Source organism: Copadichromis virginalis, linkage group LG16 (assembly GCF_057382275.1).
Source record: "Copadichromis virginalis isolate Kocher_CV1m ecotype Utaka linkage group LG16, C_Virginalis_male_GT1.1, whole genome shotgun sequence".
NCBI classification, from domain to species: domain Eukaryota; kingdom Metazoa; phylum Chordata; class Actinopteri; order Cichliformes; family Cichlidae; genus Copadichromis; species Copadichromis virginalis.
Genome location: NC_140633.1, coordinates 37,383,732 through 37,400,979, shown reverse-complemented (window position 1 = coordinate 37,400,979; position 17,248 = coordinate 37,383,732). Strand labels below are relative to the sequence as shown.

The 17,248-nt window shown below is 41.1% G+C and overlaps 1 protein-coding gene across 1 annotated transcript in view; it reads left to right on the top strand.

Annotated features, from left to right (window-relative positions):
- Positions 1 to 226: 226 nt before the first annotated feature.
- Positions 227 to 17,248, top strand: part of LOC146691302 (protein mono-ADP-ribosyltransferase PARP14-like) — a 38,203-nt gene continuing 21,181 nt past the window's right edge. Inside the window, exons 1-4 of the mRNA XM_085435109.1 lie at positions 227 to 401; positions 11,066 to 12,603; positions 12,830 to 13,060; positions 13,207 to 13,428. Of these exons, the coding sequence (XP_085291235.1) occupies positions 227 to 401; positions 11,066 to 12,603; positions 12,830 to 13,060; positions 13,207 to 13,428 (2,166 nt within the window). The remainder of the gene's footprint in view (positions 402 to 11,065; positions 12,604 to 12,829; positions 13,061 to 13,206; positions 13,429 to 17,248) is intronic.

The following is a 17,248-nucleotide window of genomic DNA, read 5'->3' as shown; positions in this document are numbered from 1 at the left end:
CTTATTTTTCTAATAATTCCACCTATGTAAATATTATATGAAACATTAAAAGCTTTTTGTTTTTTTAAAAATTGCATTTCAACATTTCTAACACTGAGACTTAGAGGTTGTTTTTTTTTAGTTTCCACTTATGGGCGGATACCAGTCCAAGTGTAGTCTACTTATACCAGTGAAGCAGAAAGTGAAAGAGTTTATTCTCCTTTGTGCGTCTTCCCGGCGTCTAACGATGGTCGAGGTATACTCCTATCCTCTGCTCATCGGATTCGGAGAAACCAACATACCCAGATTAGAAATAATGTTGGTGAAGTACTTTAGTAGTGAGAAATCTGCCGGTGTTGACTGTGAGATCGAGTATGAAAATGGCAGCAGCACAGCGGTAGTGCGCTTCAGGAGAGAGGAGGGTAAGTTTGGCACCATAAAGTGAACTGAAAGTAATAATAACAACAATAATAATAGCTTTTACGCAGTATTATCGGTGGAGTTATTCACTGCAGATTTTTTTCTCTTGTGTCACAGATCAGAAAAATGTTCTGGCGAAAGAGTCTCATCAGATCAGTTTGGAAAAGGGTGTCTTGAAGCTGACGGTTTGTTTACCCACTGAAGAGAAATCTTCACAGGTATTATTCACAATAGGCTGGTGTAATCAAGGGAGATCTGCATACCAGTAAAATGTTCAAGAATAGTTTTGTATTCCCTTGTCAATATAAATACAATAATGTAAAATATAGTAATGTTACACTATTTGTGGGTGGAAGGATTACGATTAGTTTATATTAAACTGATCTCCGTCTTGGTTTTGAGCGGTTTTTCCGATTTTGGAAGTCGCGTGACTTAACATGAACTCAAAGCTGTTCTCGCTGATCTCTCTTCCTTTTTTTGTTTACTTCCCTTTATTTTTAGTCTTTGCACAAAAAAACCCCATTTACAATATAAATATGTGTAGGCTTATTCTTCTTATGACATTTTATATTTTCTTTTCTGGCAACACTTTAACATAAGGCTTACTTGGTACAAAAAAATGAAACATTCATTAAAAGGATATTGGGTCACATTTTCACATAAGAAAGCAGCATCTTTACATGAATCCTTCAGTAGTTCTAAAGATGAAAAAATGATTTTTAATTCAGTCTTCAACCCATTTAGGGAAGGTTTTTTGTTTTGCCATTTACACTGTGGTATTTGCCCATAACATTGCGTGTTTCTGTGTTTCTGCTGCTGGGTATTATCCATTGATTATTTTAAATTGCATTTCTTTAACTTTGGGTGGGATAGGCCATTTCAAAATGTTTATATTTGTTTGTTATTTTAATATTATCCCTTTTAATTTTGTTTTATTGTTGGTAATAAACTAATCATTTGATTCAGGTGGGTTGACCCAGGGTGATATCTAAAACCTGCAGGACACTGGCCCTCGAGGCCTGGAGTTCAACACCCCTGCTCTAGACTATAGAAATAAGATGTTTCCTCCTCCCCCCCCATGTTCAATCCACTTGGCTTTAGACCTCACATATGCTCCTTTAGCCTTATCCAGGTACTTTGTCTAGTTGTTTTTTTTTTGGTTTTTTTTTACATCAACAGTGAAGTCCAGGTTTTATTTATTTATTTATTTTTTGCCTGTCCCGTTTGGTTCTTTTGCTATGAGAATTATTGTCTAAAGGCGAGGAAAGATGCCCAACGGATTTACTTTACCAAACTGACCATCCCAGCCTTGCCGTAATGGTCTATTTGATTCACCTTTTATTGTTTATTTTATTTTCACTTGCTAGATATGGGACAGACTTGAATGAGGAAAAGAGAAGGGAGAAAGGAAAACGGGGGGGAAGGGAAAAAAAACAGTGGAGAAGAGGGACAGGGATAAAGGGCAAAAAAACAAAAACCAACTAAATAAGCAGACAAAAATAAAATAAAATACATATATCAATCACCTGTTGAGAAAGAAAAGTTGGAATGTTACATTTCAGACACTTCGATAAGTCTTCACATATCTCGCGCCAAAACTTCTGAACTGGTGGACAGAACCAAAGAGCGTGGATATAATTGTCCGGTGTATTGGTTTGACAGTGTGAGCAGTTGTTGGTAGACATAAAGCTCTTGAACATCCGATGACCTGTATAGTGCACTCTATGTAGTATTTGTATTGAATTAATTGAAGACTGGGATTTCTAATTAGATGAAAGGTTTTTAAGCAAATCTGAGACCAGAAGTTTAGGTCTAAGTTAACTGATAAATCCGCTTCCCATTTTGCAATAGGAAGTGATATTGAGCTGATCAGCTCCATCACCTAGTGGGGGTGGGGGGTCATAGTTTGGTCCCGCCTTCACTGTTGTGATTGGTGTGGGGGTAGGGACAGGCTTAGGGCGTCGGGGGGTTCCCCGGAGGCATCTTCCTTGGGGGGCTCAACCCGGGGTAGCGGTCATGTCCGGTTAGGGGCTCTGTTGGCTCTCAGGTGACTGTTTCCTCGCGGCTGCGTGCAGCGGGGCTAGGGGAGGGTCTGTGCTGACGGACGTGGGTTACTGACCTGGTAGCCTGGCTGCCCCTGGGTGGGTCCGGGATGGGCGTGAGGTTCTGGGGGCGCTCCGTCTCTGGGCTGGGGCCCGGGCCGGGCCTCGGGGGCTTGGGTCCTGGTTGGTGTGTTGCCGGGGTTGTGGGCGGGTGGGTGCATGGGGGCCCAGCCCTGGAGCAGGGTGCCGCCGGTGCATCGAGCCACCTGGGGGGCTCTTCAACTGGTGGGGAAGATTGTCACATCTCGCAGGAGCTTTCCTCTCCTCAGGAGCTCTCTCTGCAGGAGGGGGAGACACAGGAGAGGTGGAGGAAGATCTCAGCCTGGGTGTTTATTGTCTTATGTAGTCTGGAAGATGAGTGGATGGTGGGGTGGGTGCAGTTTTCTCTGTGGTGGGGTTGGGTGGACTGTCCCGGGCTCTGTGGGGCCAGGAGGCGCTGCTGCGCTGGGCCCCGGTCTGGATGGGCCTGGGCCCCCTTTCCCTGGCGGGTCGCGGAGTATGGGGGTGCCTACTGGGGTCAGCGGGGGAGCTGGCCCCAGGGAGGGGTCACTTGCCCCTCCCTTCCTTCCCTCCCCATCTCCAGCTGCCTCCCTCTTCCCGCTCCACCACAACCACCCACACATGCAGGACCTTGGAGTAGGGGTATGTCACCAGGGTGCAGAGGAGGCTACCCCCCCCTGTCCCCTTCTGGCTGCCTCTGCCTCAATTTTATCCCACAACTTAGACATTCACATTACTCACACTCTCATTACACATACATATAGGATCTTGGGGGTGGGCACGATACACGGAGTCCAAAGTACCATGAGGGTGTACACCCCACCCCTGGCATCGTTGCCCACCTCTCAATGTTAAATACACGTAGACATTGAGGGCTAGCAGGACGGACCATGCGCTTACCTGCTGCTCTCTGGCAGGTAGCTCCATGCCCTCCTGGGTTTTAAATGCACCTTAGAACACACATGCATCAACACTACAATGAGCGGGTGGAGGGAGGTTTGGAGTCTTCTCTCACCCCCGTTCTCTGCGACCTGCTGGAGCGGGGGGGGGCTAGGAGGAGGAGTTGGCCGTCCGACTGCGGTCTGGAGTGTGGGGCCTCCCTGCTGCTGCGGAGTCGGGGCGGTCTGCCTCCCCCCACCGCAGGGAAAAGGGTAACACCACCTGGGTCTGGGTGCAGTTCCCCCCTCCGGCAAGGGTACCTAGACCCGGTTTGTTGAGTACGCTTGGGGAGTGTGATCGTGTGTACAGCGTCTCTTTATGTCTCTCTCCACGTTGGTTGAGTGTGGAGTAAGTGCATATGAGAGCATGAGGGTGGGAATGGATGTTTGTATATGTGTGTGCCTGTATTTCTGTGTCTATATGTCAGGTTGGGTGTCAGGCGCCACCTCTCTGGGGACATCTTAGGCCCTCCAAGGTTTGGAGGCCTATCTCCCCCTACCACCACTTCCCCTGCCAGTGGTGGACTCCCTCAGACATCGGTGCGTTGGTGGTTCTATGTGTCCGGGGATGGGCGTCCAGGTACACACCGGCTTACTCCTTGGCGGCCGCTTATCGGGGCCTGGAGCCTGGGGCTCGCTCGGGCCACTTCGGAGGTGGGGTGCCCCCGGCCTCTCGGCCTGGGGCTCGGTCACTCAGGCACGAATGGCTGCCGGCGGAGCTCACGGGCGCGTCACTGCAACCCCCCCTGGCTTCTGCTCCGCGGCTGCTGAGTGAGCCCTCATCTGGGACTCTCCTCAGCTCTTTCTGGGACAGTGGCGCGGCTGCCCCTCTGTTGGTCTTCCTTGGTCTCTTGTGTTCTGGGGGCCTCTGGATGTCTGGAGTTTTGATCTCCTCCATACCTGCTTCATGCCCTGGAGGACGGGGCTGTGGCCCCCCCACACCCTCTAGCAGATTATTACATGAAGGAACCTTTTAAAAAAACAAAAAACAAGCGCGTCCATGCTCACAGGTGTACACACGGGTGATCACACCCACAAACTACACCCTTTTTGGCTCCTACCTCAAAGCACACTGTGTTCTGTTGATCTTATGTGCTGCACAATAATGTTTAATATTTAGTATTTACTGTCATATTCCCATATATCATTGTGATGTTGTTTATTCTATTACTCTTGTTCTCTTCTGCTTGTTTTCTTTTTCCTTTCTCAGCAGGTGATCCAGGTGATTGATATATGCATTTTTTTCTGCTCATTCTGTTGGTTTTTGTCTTTTGCCCTTCTCCCCCGTCCCTCTTCTCAGCTGTTTCTCTTTCCCTCTTTCTTTCTCCCCTTCTTTCCCCCAGTCAAGTCTGTCCCGTATTCAGTAAGTGAAAATAAAATAAACAATAAAAGGTGAATCAAATGGACCATTACGGCAAGGCTGGGATGGTCAATTTGGTAAAGTAAATCCGTTGGGCATCTTTCTTTGCCTTTAGACAACAATTCTGATGGCAAAAGAGCCAAACAGGACAGGCAGAAAAAAGAAAAAAAAGAAAAAGAAAAAGGAAGTGATATTGATTCATCTGTTTTAGAAAGCATTCTGTATATTTTGGATAGTAATTTGGGGGTTTTAAGAGTAAGAAATTGAACCACACTTGGTGGTGTTTGTAGTTCAACTTGACCCGGTTTAAATTTCTTTTTTACTATGGATTTAATTTGTTGATATTCTAAAATTCTTTTCTTGTTGATCCCATATTGTGTAACTAGTCCGTCAAACGTAATAAAGTCTGTTCCTTCTAGTACATGTTCTAAATATTTGATTCCTTTACCACTCCAATCTGAAAAGTTTATCATATTATTGTTTTGTAATATGTCAGGGTTGTTCCAGATAGGTGTACGTTTGCATGGGATTAATGAAGACGCCGTCAATTTTAGAAACTCCCACCATGCTGTCAGAGAAGAGCTGATGTTGATGCTTTTGAAGCATTCATGTCGTTGGATGTTTGAGCTGATAAATGGTAGGTCTGAGATCTCTAGATTATTGCAAAGTGCTTGTTCTACATCTAGCCAAGGTTCATCTAAGAGGGTATGTTTTAGCCATCCTGAGATAAACTGAAGCCTGTTGGCTAAGAAGTAGTGCTGAAAGTTAGGTAGTTCTAGTCCTCCTTTATCCTTGGTCTTTTGTAGTGTTTTTAAGCTGATACGTGGGGGTTTATTTTTCCAAAGGAATTTGGACATACATGAATCTAGAGATCTGAACCAATCTTGTGGCGGTTTAGTTGGGATCATTGAGAATAAATAAATTTTTGGTAAGACCATCATTTTTATAGCGGCAACCCTTCCCATGAGTGATATGGGTAGACATTTCCATCTAGCCAGATCATCTTCTACCTTCTTTAAAAGTGGGATATGGTTTAATTTAGTTAGATCTGCAAGCTTGGGAGAAACATTAATACCTAAATATTTTATATTTCCCGATTGCAGTGGTGTAGAAGAGGAATTATGGAGGGAGCAATTAATCGGTAGAACTGTAGATTTTGACCAGTTAATTGAGTAATCTGATATTCTTGCAAAAGAGTTTATCAATTCAATCACCCCAGAGATATTGGTTTGTGAATTTTGGAGAAAGAGTAACACATCATCCGCATAAAGGCTGATTTTATGTTCCACGTTCTTGCATTTTATGCCCTTAATTACTGAATTCTGTCTAATTGCTGCTGCTAGTGGTTCAATAAAAATTGCAAACAGTGAAGGGGAGAGTGGGCATCCCTGCCTGGTGCCCCTCAGGAGACAGAAGCTGGAGGATGTCTGGTCATTTGTTCTAACACAAGCTGTTGGGGAATTATATAATATTTTTAACCAGTTTATGAAAGAGGATCCAAAACCAAATTTGTGTAAAGTTGCAAATAGAAATTTCCAGTTAACTCTGTCAAATGCTTTTTCTGCGTCTAAAGAGAATATTGTAGTTTCTAGGTTTTTACTGTATGAGTAGTCTATCAAATTTAGTAATCTACGTGTATTTGTTGATGAGTGCCTACCTTTTATGAAACCAGTTTGGTCAGGATGAATTAAGAGGGGGGTTATTTTCTCCAGTCTCTTCGAGAGAGCTTTGCAGATTATTTTAAGGTCTACATTTATAAGAGATATTGGACGATAGCTTGAGGGATATACAGGGTCTTTGCCTGGTTTTAGCAGGAGATTAATGTTTGCAGAATTCATATTTGATGGAAGTCTGCCCTTTTCTTTGATTTCCAACAATGTTCTGTAGAAAACTGGTGCTAGAATCGACCAGAATTCTGCAGGAAAGCCGTCTGGACCTGGAGCCTTATTATTGGGCATACTTATCAGGGCTTCCTGGAGTTCACCTGGTGTCAGTGGTGAATCCAGTGCCATTGCTTGAGTGTCCAATAATTTTGGAAGAGTTATGTTGTCCAATAACTGATCAATTTCCTTTTTAGATGGGTTTATTTGTGGTGAATACAACGTTTTATAGAAATCCCTGAAAATGTTGTTTATTTGTTTCGGTTCATATATTGTGTTCCCAGATGAATCTTGAACAGCACATATAGTTGTTTTTTCTTCATTTATTTTTAGCTGGTTTGCTAGAAATTGACCGGATTTATTACCATGTTCATAATTTTGTAGGCGTAGTCTTTGTACTAAGAATTTTTTTTTTTTAAATCAATTATCTCATTTAATTCTAGTTTTGTTTTGCGTATTTTGTTCAATGTTTCCTGATCTTGGTGGGACGTGTAGGCTTCTTCTAGTGATTTGATGGTTTTTTCTAATTCCTGAATATTTTTGTTTTCTTTTTTCTTGTTATGTGATGAGGAAGAAATTATTTTAACTCTCATCACAGCTTTCCCTGCTTCCCATAGAACAGAAGCTGATGTTTCGGGAGTGTCATTATAGTTCAAATATGAAGTCCACTCTTTTTTAAAATATTTAATAAAGTCTTCATCTTTAAGTAGTGATGTATTAAATCTCCAGTTTTTACTTGGCGTAGTATTATTCTTGTGCATTAGTGTTAAAGATACAGGAGCGTGATCGCTGACACCTATAGGGTGAATCTCAGTGTCTGAAATGTCGCTCAGCAGTGAGCTGCTGACCAAAAAATAATCACCTCCAAGAACAAGTGTGCCATCTAAGTGTTCAGAGAGTGCACTGAAAAAACCGTGAAAGAATGAGATAGATATCTATTTATTTATTTATTTATTTTTAAAGACTGAGACTCTACAGTACGCAGTGGTAGCATCTCTTCCACAATGTAGCCTTCAATCATTTTTTTAAGCTCACCTTCAGATGCTTTCTGTGCTGCTAAAGTAAAATCAAGTTTTGCCTGCTTAGCAGGAGTTGCCGCGGTGTTATCCATGGATGATGAACAAGGATCACTCAGAAGTGTTCATCTATGCTCTCGTGTCAGGTGCTTCAGTAGATTACTCGTGCTATTAACAGCAGCTGATAGTTTTTTCTCCCCAGGACATAGCTTACATATTACTGTAATATTCTTGTCTGCTTGTTTCAGAAAAGTGAAGAGACGGGAATATGTCCATTTCATAAAACAAAAATATTCAGGAATTAGGGAAACACAGCTGGGGCAAATCAGGCCTAACGAGACAAAGGAAGCAAAACCAGATGCATTTACATGAGACACGGACTTTCAAAGTAAAACAGGAAACATAACGCAGACTGAGCTTACAGACACTGGCTGTATCCCAATTCAGGGTCTGCAGCCTTAAAGTACGCAGCCTCAGATTTGCACATAAATAAGTGACATAATATTCAGTACTTAAAGTTTACTCTTCGGGCGCCCCTCATCATTTTTTCGGCAAAATTATCCACACCCACCGCCGCGCTATGCATTCTGGGATATGTTGGGCCACGAAGTCTACACCGCATTCTAATAATGCAAGGCAAGGCAAACATTCTAAACAACAGAATGTTTGCCTTGATTTCTTTGCAAAATAAAAACGTGGCCTTATGTTTAACGCTGTTTTTAAGCCTCAAACATTTAAAGAACTTATTAGAACAGCCAAATAAAAGGTGAAGAAAAGGAAATAACAAAATACAAAACAAGAACAATACCAGCTTCTTTTGGCCCTTATGAGAAGAAAAAGAATGCTTCAAGCAGGAATAAGCCTAGTGTCCTACATATGTCATTATAACAATACTCATACACATTATCAAAGTACTACCCTGTTTTTATGAGTAGCAATTATAACTCCCTCTAGCTCAACACATAGCTAAAACATTGCTTTGCAACCCTCACATTTTTTTTCTTTTTTTTTTACTTAACTTGTAGTGACTTTTTTAAGTGTATCTCACAGATCGATTCAAATTCAAATTCAAATTTTATTTGTCACGTACACAGTCATACACAGTACGATATGTAGTGAAATGCTTGGACAACTGCTCGTGACCTAAAGAAAACAAAAAAGGAAAAGGCTATGAATAAGATAGGAAATAAATATGAAAAATTAAAAAGGGTAAATTTAACTAGGAAGGAATAAAATATAAATTAAGGTTAAAAATGAAATAACTGTACAACACAAATTAGAATGAAGGGTAAATTTAACTGGGAGAATAAGATAAAATATATAAATTAAAGTTGAAAATAAAATAACTGTACAACAAAATACACAATATAGAACTATATAAGAATGTATGAAGAAATATAAATATTCTTTTACTGTCTATTATAGCATAACCCTCCTTTAGGAATGCTCTTCTGCTGTTGTTTCATACTTCCTGTACCTTTATGGGCTCAAAATGTTGTCATAAATATTTTGTACTTGTAGATCAAATGCGCATTTGTGAACTGTGTTTTGTAACCTTGTAAACCAAAATATGTGAAAATTTTATATTTGTGCATCAACAGATGAGAATATAAGTTACAGATTTTTTGTTAAGGTCTGCTTACAGATACAAAGCAAAAAACTATGTGTAAAACTCTGCGCTCAGGCTCCCTGGCTGTGTGTAACTCTCAGCTTACATGTACAAAATTTGACCCGATTTTTCTTCCTTGCAGCTGATTGGTCAATGTCAATCGGTCAATCACAAATTTAGCAATCCAATCAGAGAACAGATGGGTTTGGCTTTTTGGCTAGATTACTTTTAAGACCAACAGCTATTTATGGCACTGGTCACACAAGACTTCAGTATAATAAAAAAAATGGTGAATAAAATGTATATTTTTATTTGTTCCACACAGGAAGTCCAATTGGATAAAAACAACATGAAATGTAAGTACTGAAATATCCAACACACCAATCATGTGCCATGCATGCAGTGTTGGGAAGGTGCAGTGTTTTAAAATGTATTCCACTACAGATTACAGAATACATGTCCCAGAATGTATTTTGTAACGTATTCTGTTACATTACTCAATCAGAGTAACATATTTTGAATACTTTGGATTACTTAATATATTATCATGCTTTTTACAGCTACATGAATGTACTATTACTGTGTGATTTATTACTATTACTGAAGGTTACTCGCCATGCCAATACCAACTAGATTTTTAAATCTTAATATAAAATGAGTAACAGTAGGGTGGACCCTTGGCAGCAATCTCATAACGAAAACTATTCCGCGCATATATAAAACAGGTTCACGGCTCCGAACCGTAGTAAAGGGACCTGTGGCTAATACATTGGGTTCCGTGTCAGGCTCATAACCAAAAACTAGCTTTACTTTGTTGTCTGGGTTAACTTTGCTAGTGAGAGACAGAGAGAGGCATTGAAAGGCTGCTCCAACTGAACTTATTGTTTCGGAGGAAAACACGAACACGGTGTACAGTCGAGTCTTAATAGCTTACTTACAACTGGGCTCGTCAGGCACTCTTCTTGGCTGCAGTGGTTATTATTATATTTGCATGCTTCCAGCTCCCGTTTCTGGTCAGTGACACCTAGTATTTTTTGACTCTCCTTTATATCCCTGCCTCGTGCTCACAAGACACATAGCGGGTATGGCAGTCCATTCTCCCTGCAGCACGATGAAGCAAACATTCTTTAGGGCAGAGGTTCCAAAGCTTTTTTGAGCCATGGACCGGCCTTTAAGGCAACAAAATAATACTATATAATAATAATAATACAACAAAATAATTACAAAAGTACAATTACCAAAAAAACAGAAGATTAATTCATAACACACGGGAAAAGACCCAGAGAAACCGAGTTAGCAATAAAAATGATAAATAAAATAAAATAAAAACCAATAGAACTCCTGAAAACCATACATTTCATACCCGAGCCCCAACTCGCAGCTCGGTACCAAACGACTCACGGACCGGAACCGGTCCATTGCCCAGGGGTTGGGGGACCACTGCTTTAGGAATATGCCTCATATTAAATTAATTTTTGACTAATAATTTAAAAAAAATATTTCTTCATGTCATTAAGCGGGCCGCAAGTGAGGCCGCGAGATTGCAATACAGGCATTACAAAGTAACTGTATTCTGAATTCCACCTTTTTAAACAGTAACAGTAAAGGAATACAGTTACTCATATTTTGTACTCTAAATATGTAACACTGGTACTTGTATTCCGTTACTCCCCAACACTGCATGCAGTGAACAGGAAGAAAAAGTCTTTCATATCTACAGTGTTTCACATGTTTTTCAAGGTTTTTGTTTTTTTATTACAGCTGTTGAAAAGAATGAAGAGGCCACAGTTAATTGGTTTTCTAAATATTTTAAAAGAGCCCTCTATGGCAAAGAAAAGCCTTCACTAAAACTTCCTGCTGCCATCTCAGAGCCCATTGACAGTGCTATCCTGAGATACCTAGCTAAAAATAAATCAGCAGCACAGACCATTTGTAGTGAAATGGAAAAACATTTCTGCATCGTCAAGCTCCACCAAACCACTGTGACCTTGAGTCCTGTATCTTCTCTACTAAAGCAAAAGGATGCCAAAGCCATCATCAAAGAATGGACTGATACTGTGAAGTCAGCGTTTGCACAATCTGTGTCAAAGTTCAAATCTGTGAAGTTCTGTCCAGATTCAGATGCATGGAAAGAGTCTGAGAAAAAGATCAGAGAGATGCTACTGAATGAAAATGTGATCGTAGTACCTGATAAAAACAGAGGTGCTTTATCAGTGGCTGGTCCTGTTAGTGATGTCGACAGACTGGAGAAATCTCTTTCTGAAATTATTAACAAGATCCACAGGGACAAATCAAGTAAAACCGAAGAGATCAAAGTGTCACCATCAGTTTTTCATCTCCTATGTCAGGATGGCCTCATGGACAAACTTCTACTTGTGTATCCAGAACTCAAATTGTCACCAGAGAGTCCTAATCTGAAAATAACTGGCTTAGGGGAAGAGATTAATGCAGCAATCAATGCTATATTTGATGCAGTACTTGCATTAAAACGACAGAATCTGGAAATAGATAAATATGTGCTTGAACTGTTGAAGGATGAGCAACAAGAGGAGCTTACAGGTGCTCTCCTCACATCTCATCAAATAAACGCAGCGTTTGAAATCAGTGGAAACAGGGTGCAGCTCCTTGCTGTGTCTGACACAGATCTGTCTCATGCTCAGGACCATCTAGGACAGCTGTTAACATCTCAGTACATTAATGTTGAAGACAGTAATGTCCTGAAGAAGCCAGAGTGGCAGCAGCTGGTCAGTCACTTAGAGCAGGCTAACAGTAAGAAATGCAGAACTCGAATCAACACAACTGCTCAACAAGTCGTGGTGTCAGGCTACAAGGATAGTGTCAAAAATGTTCAGCATCAGCTTGGTGTCTTCTTAACACAGAACGCTCACATAGAAGAAACTGTTGTGGTCAAAGCTAATGCTGTCGTTGAATACTTGAAACATTTCAACACATCTTGGATGGAGAAAGTGAAAGACAAGGTGAGAGTGTCCTACAGAAATGAGGCCATCTGTCTGAGTGGATCCAGAGTGAATGTGACACATTGCAAGACTGTGGTTGAAGGTGCCGTCTCTGCTGTAGTCTTTGACAGTCTGAATGTCTTCAAGTCTGGAGTGAAGAAGCTCTTCCAGGAAAATGAAGCGCTGTATGTTTCCTCAATCAAAACTAAAACTGGTTGCCTGGTTCAACTAGTCGATAGGCCAGTTCTGCAGCCTACTGGATCTGACCAGTACTTGTATCATATACAGTCCAAAGAGGGTCTGGACATCCTTCTTACAAAGGGAAATATAGAGGCTACCATGGTAATTTGGATTCTTATTATACTTAATCCAGAGCACGTAGTTACTTTATGCCAGATTTTTTACTCACACAAGATGCCAGACTACAAGAGTACACATGTAGATTAACTAATCACCCTATCCTCTAGTTATAAATTATCTTTAATAGTGAAGGGTTTGACGGTTTCTTTTATTATTGTTTTTTGTTTTATTGTTTATAATAGTTATGTTCACTTTCATAAACTTTTAGACAGAGGTGATTGTGAACAGTGTGCCTCCAAACCTCAACCTGAACAGAGGTGCAGTTTCAAAAGCCATCTTGCGTGCAGCTGGACCCAAACTTCAGCAGTCAATAAATGCACAGGGTGCTACTGGAAATGTTGGTGAGATCATTGTTACTGAGGGCTGCCAACTAAAGAACAAAAAGGTTTTTCACACAGTTGCACCTCACTGGGATAATGGACAATGCACATCTGAAAAGGTAATGTATTCTCATCATAAATAATATATTTTAAATAATCTCTACAGTCTAAAATTGATGACATATGAATATTACTGAAACTAAATGTCATTATATTTATTACTATCATTATTATTATTAAATAGTATTTATTTGTTGCCTTACAGTGTTTGCAAGGAATCTTTATGGATTGTTTGGACATGGCAGAGAATAATAATCTAACCTCCATATCCTTGCCAGCAATTGGCACTGGAGACCTGTGTTTCCCAACAGCTGTCGTAGCCTCCTTGATGTTGGATAAAATCTTAGAGTTTAGCAAAAAGAGAAAACCCAAGCACCTGAAGAAGGTTCATATTGTACTTTACCCCAGTGATAGACAGTGTATTCAGGTAAGAAAAGCTTGCACATTAATATATCACATTCAAATACACAGCAAGTCAAGTTTTTATTTGAACATTGGCTGCTTTTCCCTTGATTTTCACTCCAGTTCTTGTATCTGGCAATTTTCAGCAGAATATTTTTTTTAATTTGTTTTGTTTCTTTTGGCGCTTTACACTGATCTATGAATCATCCAAGCATAACAAAGGCAACTAACTGTTTTGTATTCACATCTTAGTCAAGAACCAACTTTAAATTATTTTTCTTTAAGCATGTCATCTGTTCCCATTTCTTTGCCTGACTACATAAAATATCACAGATAACACAGTTAGACAAACATAAAACAGGATTTTTCACAATTATATTCAAGCTGAAAACTTGGCATCTCAAAATGGTGCACAGTTTGTTCTTCAAAAAAATCTGAGAAAAATGGACAAGTGGAGGACAACGGAAGAAGTGGTGTGCATCTTCTTCTAGATTCAACAAGGTGCAAGAAACATTCCTCGGAGATTCTGGGCCATACTGATATAATAGCAAATGTAATAATGATGTAAAAACATATATAAATTATATAATTATATATATAAATTGGCTCCATCTTCAGCTTTAGATGTATAATTTTATGGCCCCCTTGTGAATCACTACCTTATCATGGTAGAGGAGTTTGTGTGTCCCAGGGATCCAAGAGGCTATCTTGTCGGTAGAGTCTCCCATGGTAAATTGGTCCTGGGTGAGGGACCAGACAAAGAGTGATTTTAAAAAAACCCTAAGAGAAGAAAATCCCGGGAATAGTTCACTCTGCCTGGGATAGGGTTACAAAATCAGCTACTGTGGCATGGAACATTACCTCTCTGATGGGAAAGGAGCCTGAGCTAGTACTTGAGGTCAAGAGGTACCAGCTAGATATAGTTTGGTTAGAGTTGCCTGAGGTGAGAGACAGCGGGCTCGGGGTGGGTATCTCCTCAGCTTGCTGCCTATACATTAGAGTTTTCCCCGATGGACGAGAGGGTTTGTTCTCTGCACCTTCGGGTCGGGGAACGGCTCATTACTGTTGTCTGTGTCTATGCGCTAGGGCTATCATGATTAGTCTACTAGTCACAATTACGTCGACTATCAAAATCGTCGACGACTAATTTAATAGTCGACGCGTCGTTTGAAGTAGGGGTGGGTTTTTATAATCGATTCATCGATTAAAATCGATTCTGGCTTGGATAACGTAAAATCGATTCATTAAAATCCTGAATCGATTTTTTAATATAAATTTATTTTGTCCGAAATGCCAGAATCTCTGGTGACATCTCACAAAATTTCAATAACCACAAAACAGTAAATGAGAGCAGGTACAGGGATTCTTCACATAGACTTAAACACAGGGCGTGACCCGCGGATCAGAATCAGTTAGATGTCGCCTTTCTCACAGTCGGGGCTGAAAGCCGACAGCTCGCTGATCCGGGTCCGCGCTTTGTGTTCACGCCCTTTATGCGCTGATTCTAAAGCTGTTAGTTTGATCTCTCTCCAAACAATATTGACCGAACCAGCAGCAAAAGAAGATCCAAACGCTTCACATAAACATCGTCATGAATTCACTCTTTTACTGTTTTGCTTCCATTGCGATGCGCAGCTCTCTCTCTCTCCCTCTCTCCCTCCCCCCCCTCTCTCTCTCGAACAGTTTCGCTTTCTTCATTATTCGCTTGCTTGTTATGCACAAGTCTACTGTTGTTTACAGCGCTGTCGGCCGCTGTTTTTTTCCCTTTTACATTCTTCCGAAAAGAAAGCCTCATTTCTGCTGTTCAATACTGAACAAATTTAAACTTTTTAATATTATTCAAAATGCAAAATGCTTAGCCGTGTGTCTAATAAAACCGCTGTAACGTCAGAGGTAATGTTCATTAATTAATGGTTTTCTTTCGTTTTTGATGTACTGCAGAATATTTTTATAAAATCCCAGGCCAGGAAAACCTTCATGTTTTTGTGTTTTATCTTCAGCTACTTTGACACAAAGGCATCTGCTGTGATGCTCACACCTTGGATAAAGTCTTGCGAGTGTCAGCTTCCTTTTTATAGATACAAAAATATGTAAATGTTCTGATCTGAATTATACTTCTGACTGTCAAAATTTCCCAGATTTAAATCGAATCGAATCGAATTAAATCGAATCGTGGATCGAATCGATTTGGGACCTTGTGAATCGGAATTGAATCGATTCTAGAAATCAGTGACGATACCCAGCCCTAGTTTGAAGCTTTATAAGATCCCAAACAGCGCAAGAATAAGTAGTAGGATTTAAGAGTGTAATAATGGACTGAAACAGAAGATGGCAGCACTGCATGTACAAAGATGCCAGCTGCCGTTAAACCCCGAAGAAGAAGACAAAGCTGTGTCCAGTACTGTAGTTGTGTCCAAATTCAGGACCCGCGTCCTCCTGTGCCCGCATTAGTAGGCCGATTACGTTACAGCGACACGACGAAGACTGTCCAAAGTCGAAGACTCCAACAAATGCGCCCTTCATTTAGTTAGTGGCCCAACCTATCCCAGAATTCATAGCGCGGCCCAGCGTGGCCCTGCTCAGTTTCCAACAATGGCGACAATTAGTTAGTTTTATTTTACTCTTAATATTCTTTCTGGGTCACAAAATAAATGTTTAACATATTTTCAGGCGAGAATGTAGCTGTGTAAACTTCCAATATCTGCTCAGTTTAAGACACATATTTTCAAAAGCGCTCCGTTTTCGGAAACGTCTGTTACCCACTAGCTCGATAGTTAGCCTCGGTTCAAGGCTCACTAGAGCCGGTGAGAACACCAGTCTCCCGGCAAATCGTTTTTTAAACCCACAGTATTTTATTTGTTCCCGAGTAAATCGGTTTGGCTGAGATTAAAGTTATATTTTTTACACAGCTGAATAAACAGACAGACAACTGTTTATCAGAAGTGTGAGATGCTCGAGAATTTATTCCGGTGTCCTGTTATATTTTAGATAGCAAGGAGCAGACAGCTGAGTTTATTAAACTTAACCGAAACAATCTGCAAATTTCATTAAAATTTAATAAACTATCATCTTGTCTTTATTTTTAGTTAGCACATACCGTAAACACTTAAAGCTGTAAGCTAATGATAGTTATATAAGAGCAGATGCATGCTGGTGCAATAAACTGTACGTTTTACGTCCAGTGGACACATGATCTGATTAGTCGACTAATCGCAAAAATAATCGGTGACTAGTCGACGATCAAAATAATCGGTTGTGGCAGCCCTACTATGCGCCAAACGCATGTGCTCCAACTATAGAAGGATCACACCCCTCAGCCTCCCAGGGAAAGTCTATGCCAGGGTGCTGCAAAGTAGAGTCTCTCCTTTAGTCAAACCTCAGATACAGGAGGAACAATGTGGTTCTTTACCCGCTTGAGGGTACATGGGAATTTGCTTAACCAGTCTACATGTACTTTGTGGACTTGATAATGGATTGGATTTATATAGCGCTTTTCAAGGCACCCAAAGCGCTTTACAATGCCACTATTCATTCACTCTCACATTCACACACTGGTGGAGGCAAGCTACGGTTGTAGCCACAGCTGCCCTGGGGCAGACTGACAGAAGCGAGGCTGCCATATCGCGCCATCGGCCCCTCTGGCCAACACCAGTAGGCAAGTAGGGTAAGGACACAACGACCAGGACAGAGAGCCCAGGGATCGAACCGGCGACCTTCCGGTTACAGATGCGATTCCCAACCCCTTGAGCCACGGTCGCCCCTTGAAGAAGGCATTTGACTGTGTCCATCTGAGTATTCCATGGGAGGTGCTTCTAGAGTATCGGCCATTTGATCCTTATTGAACC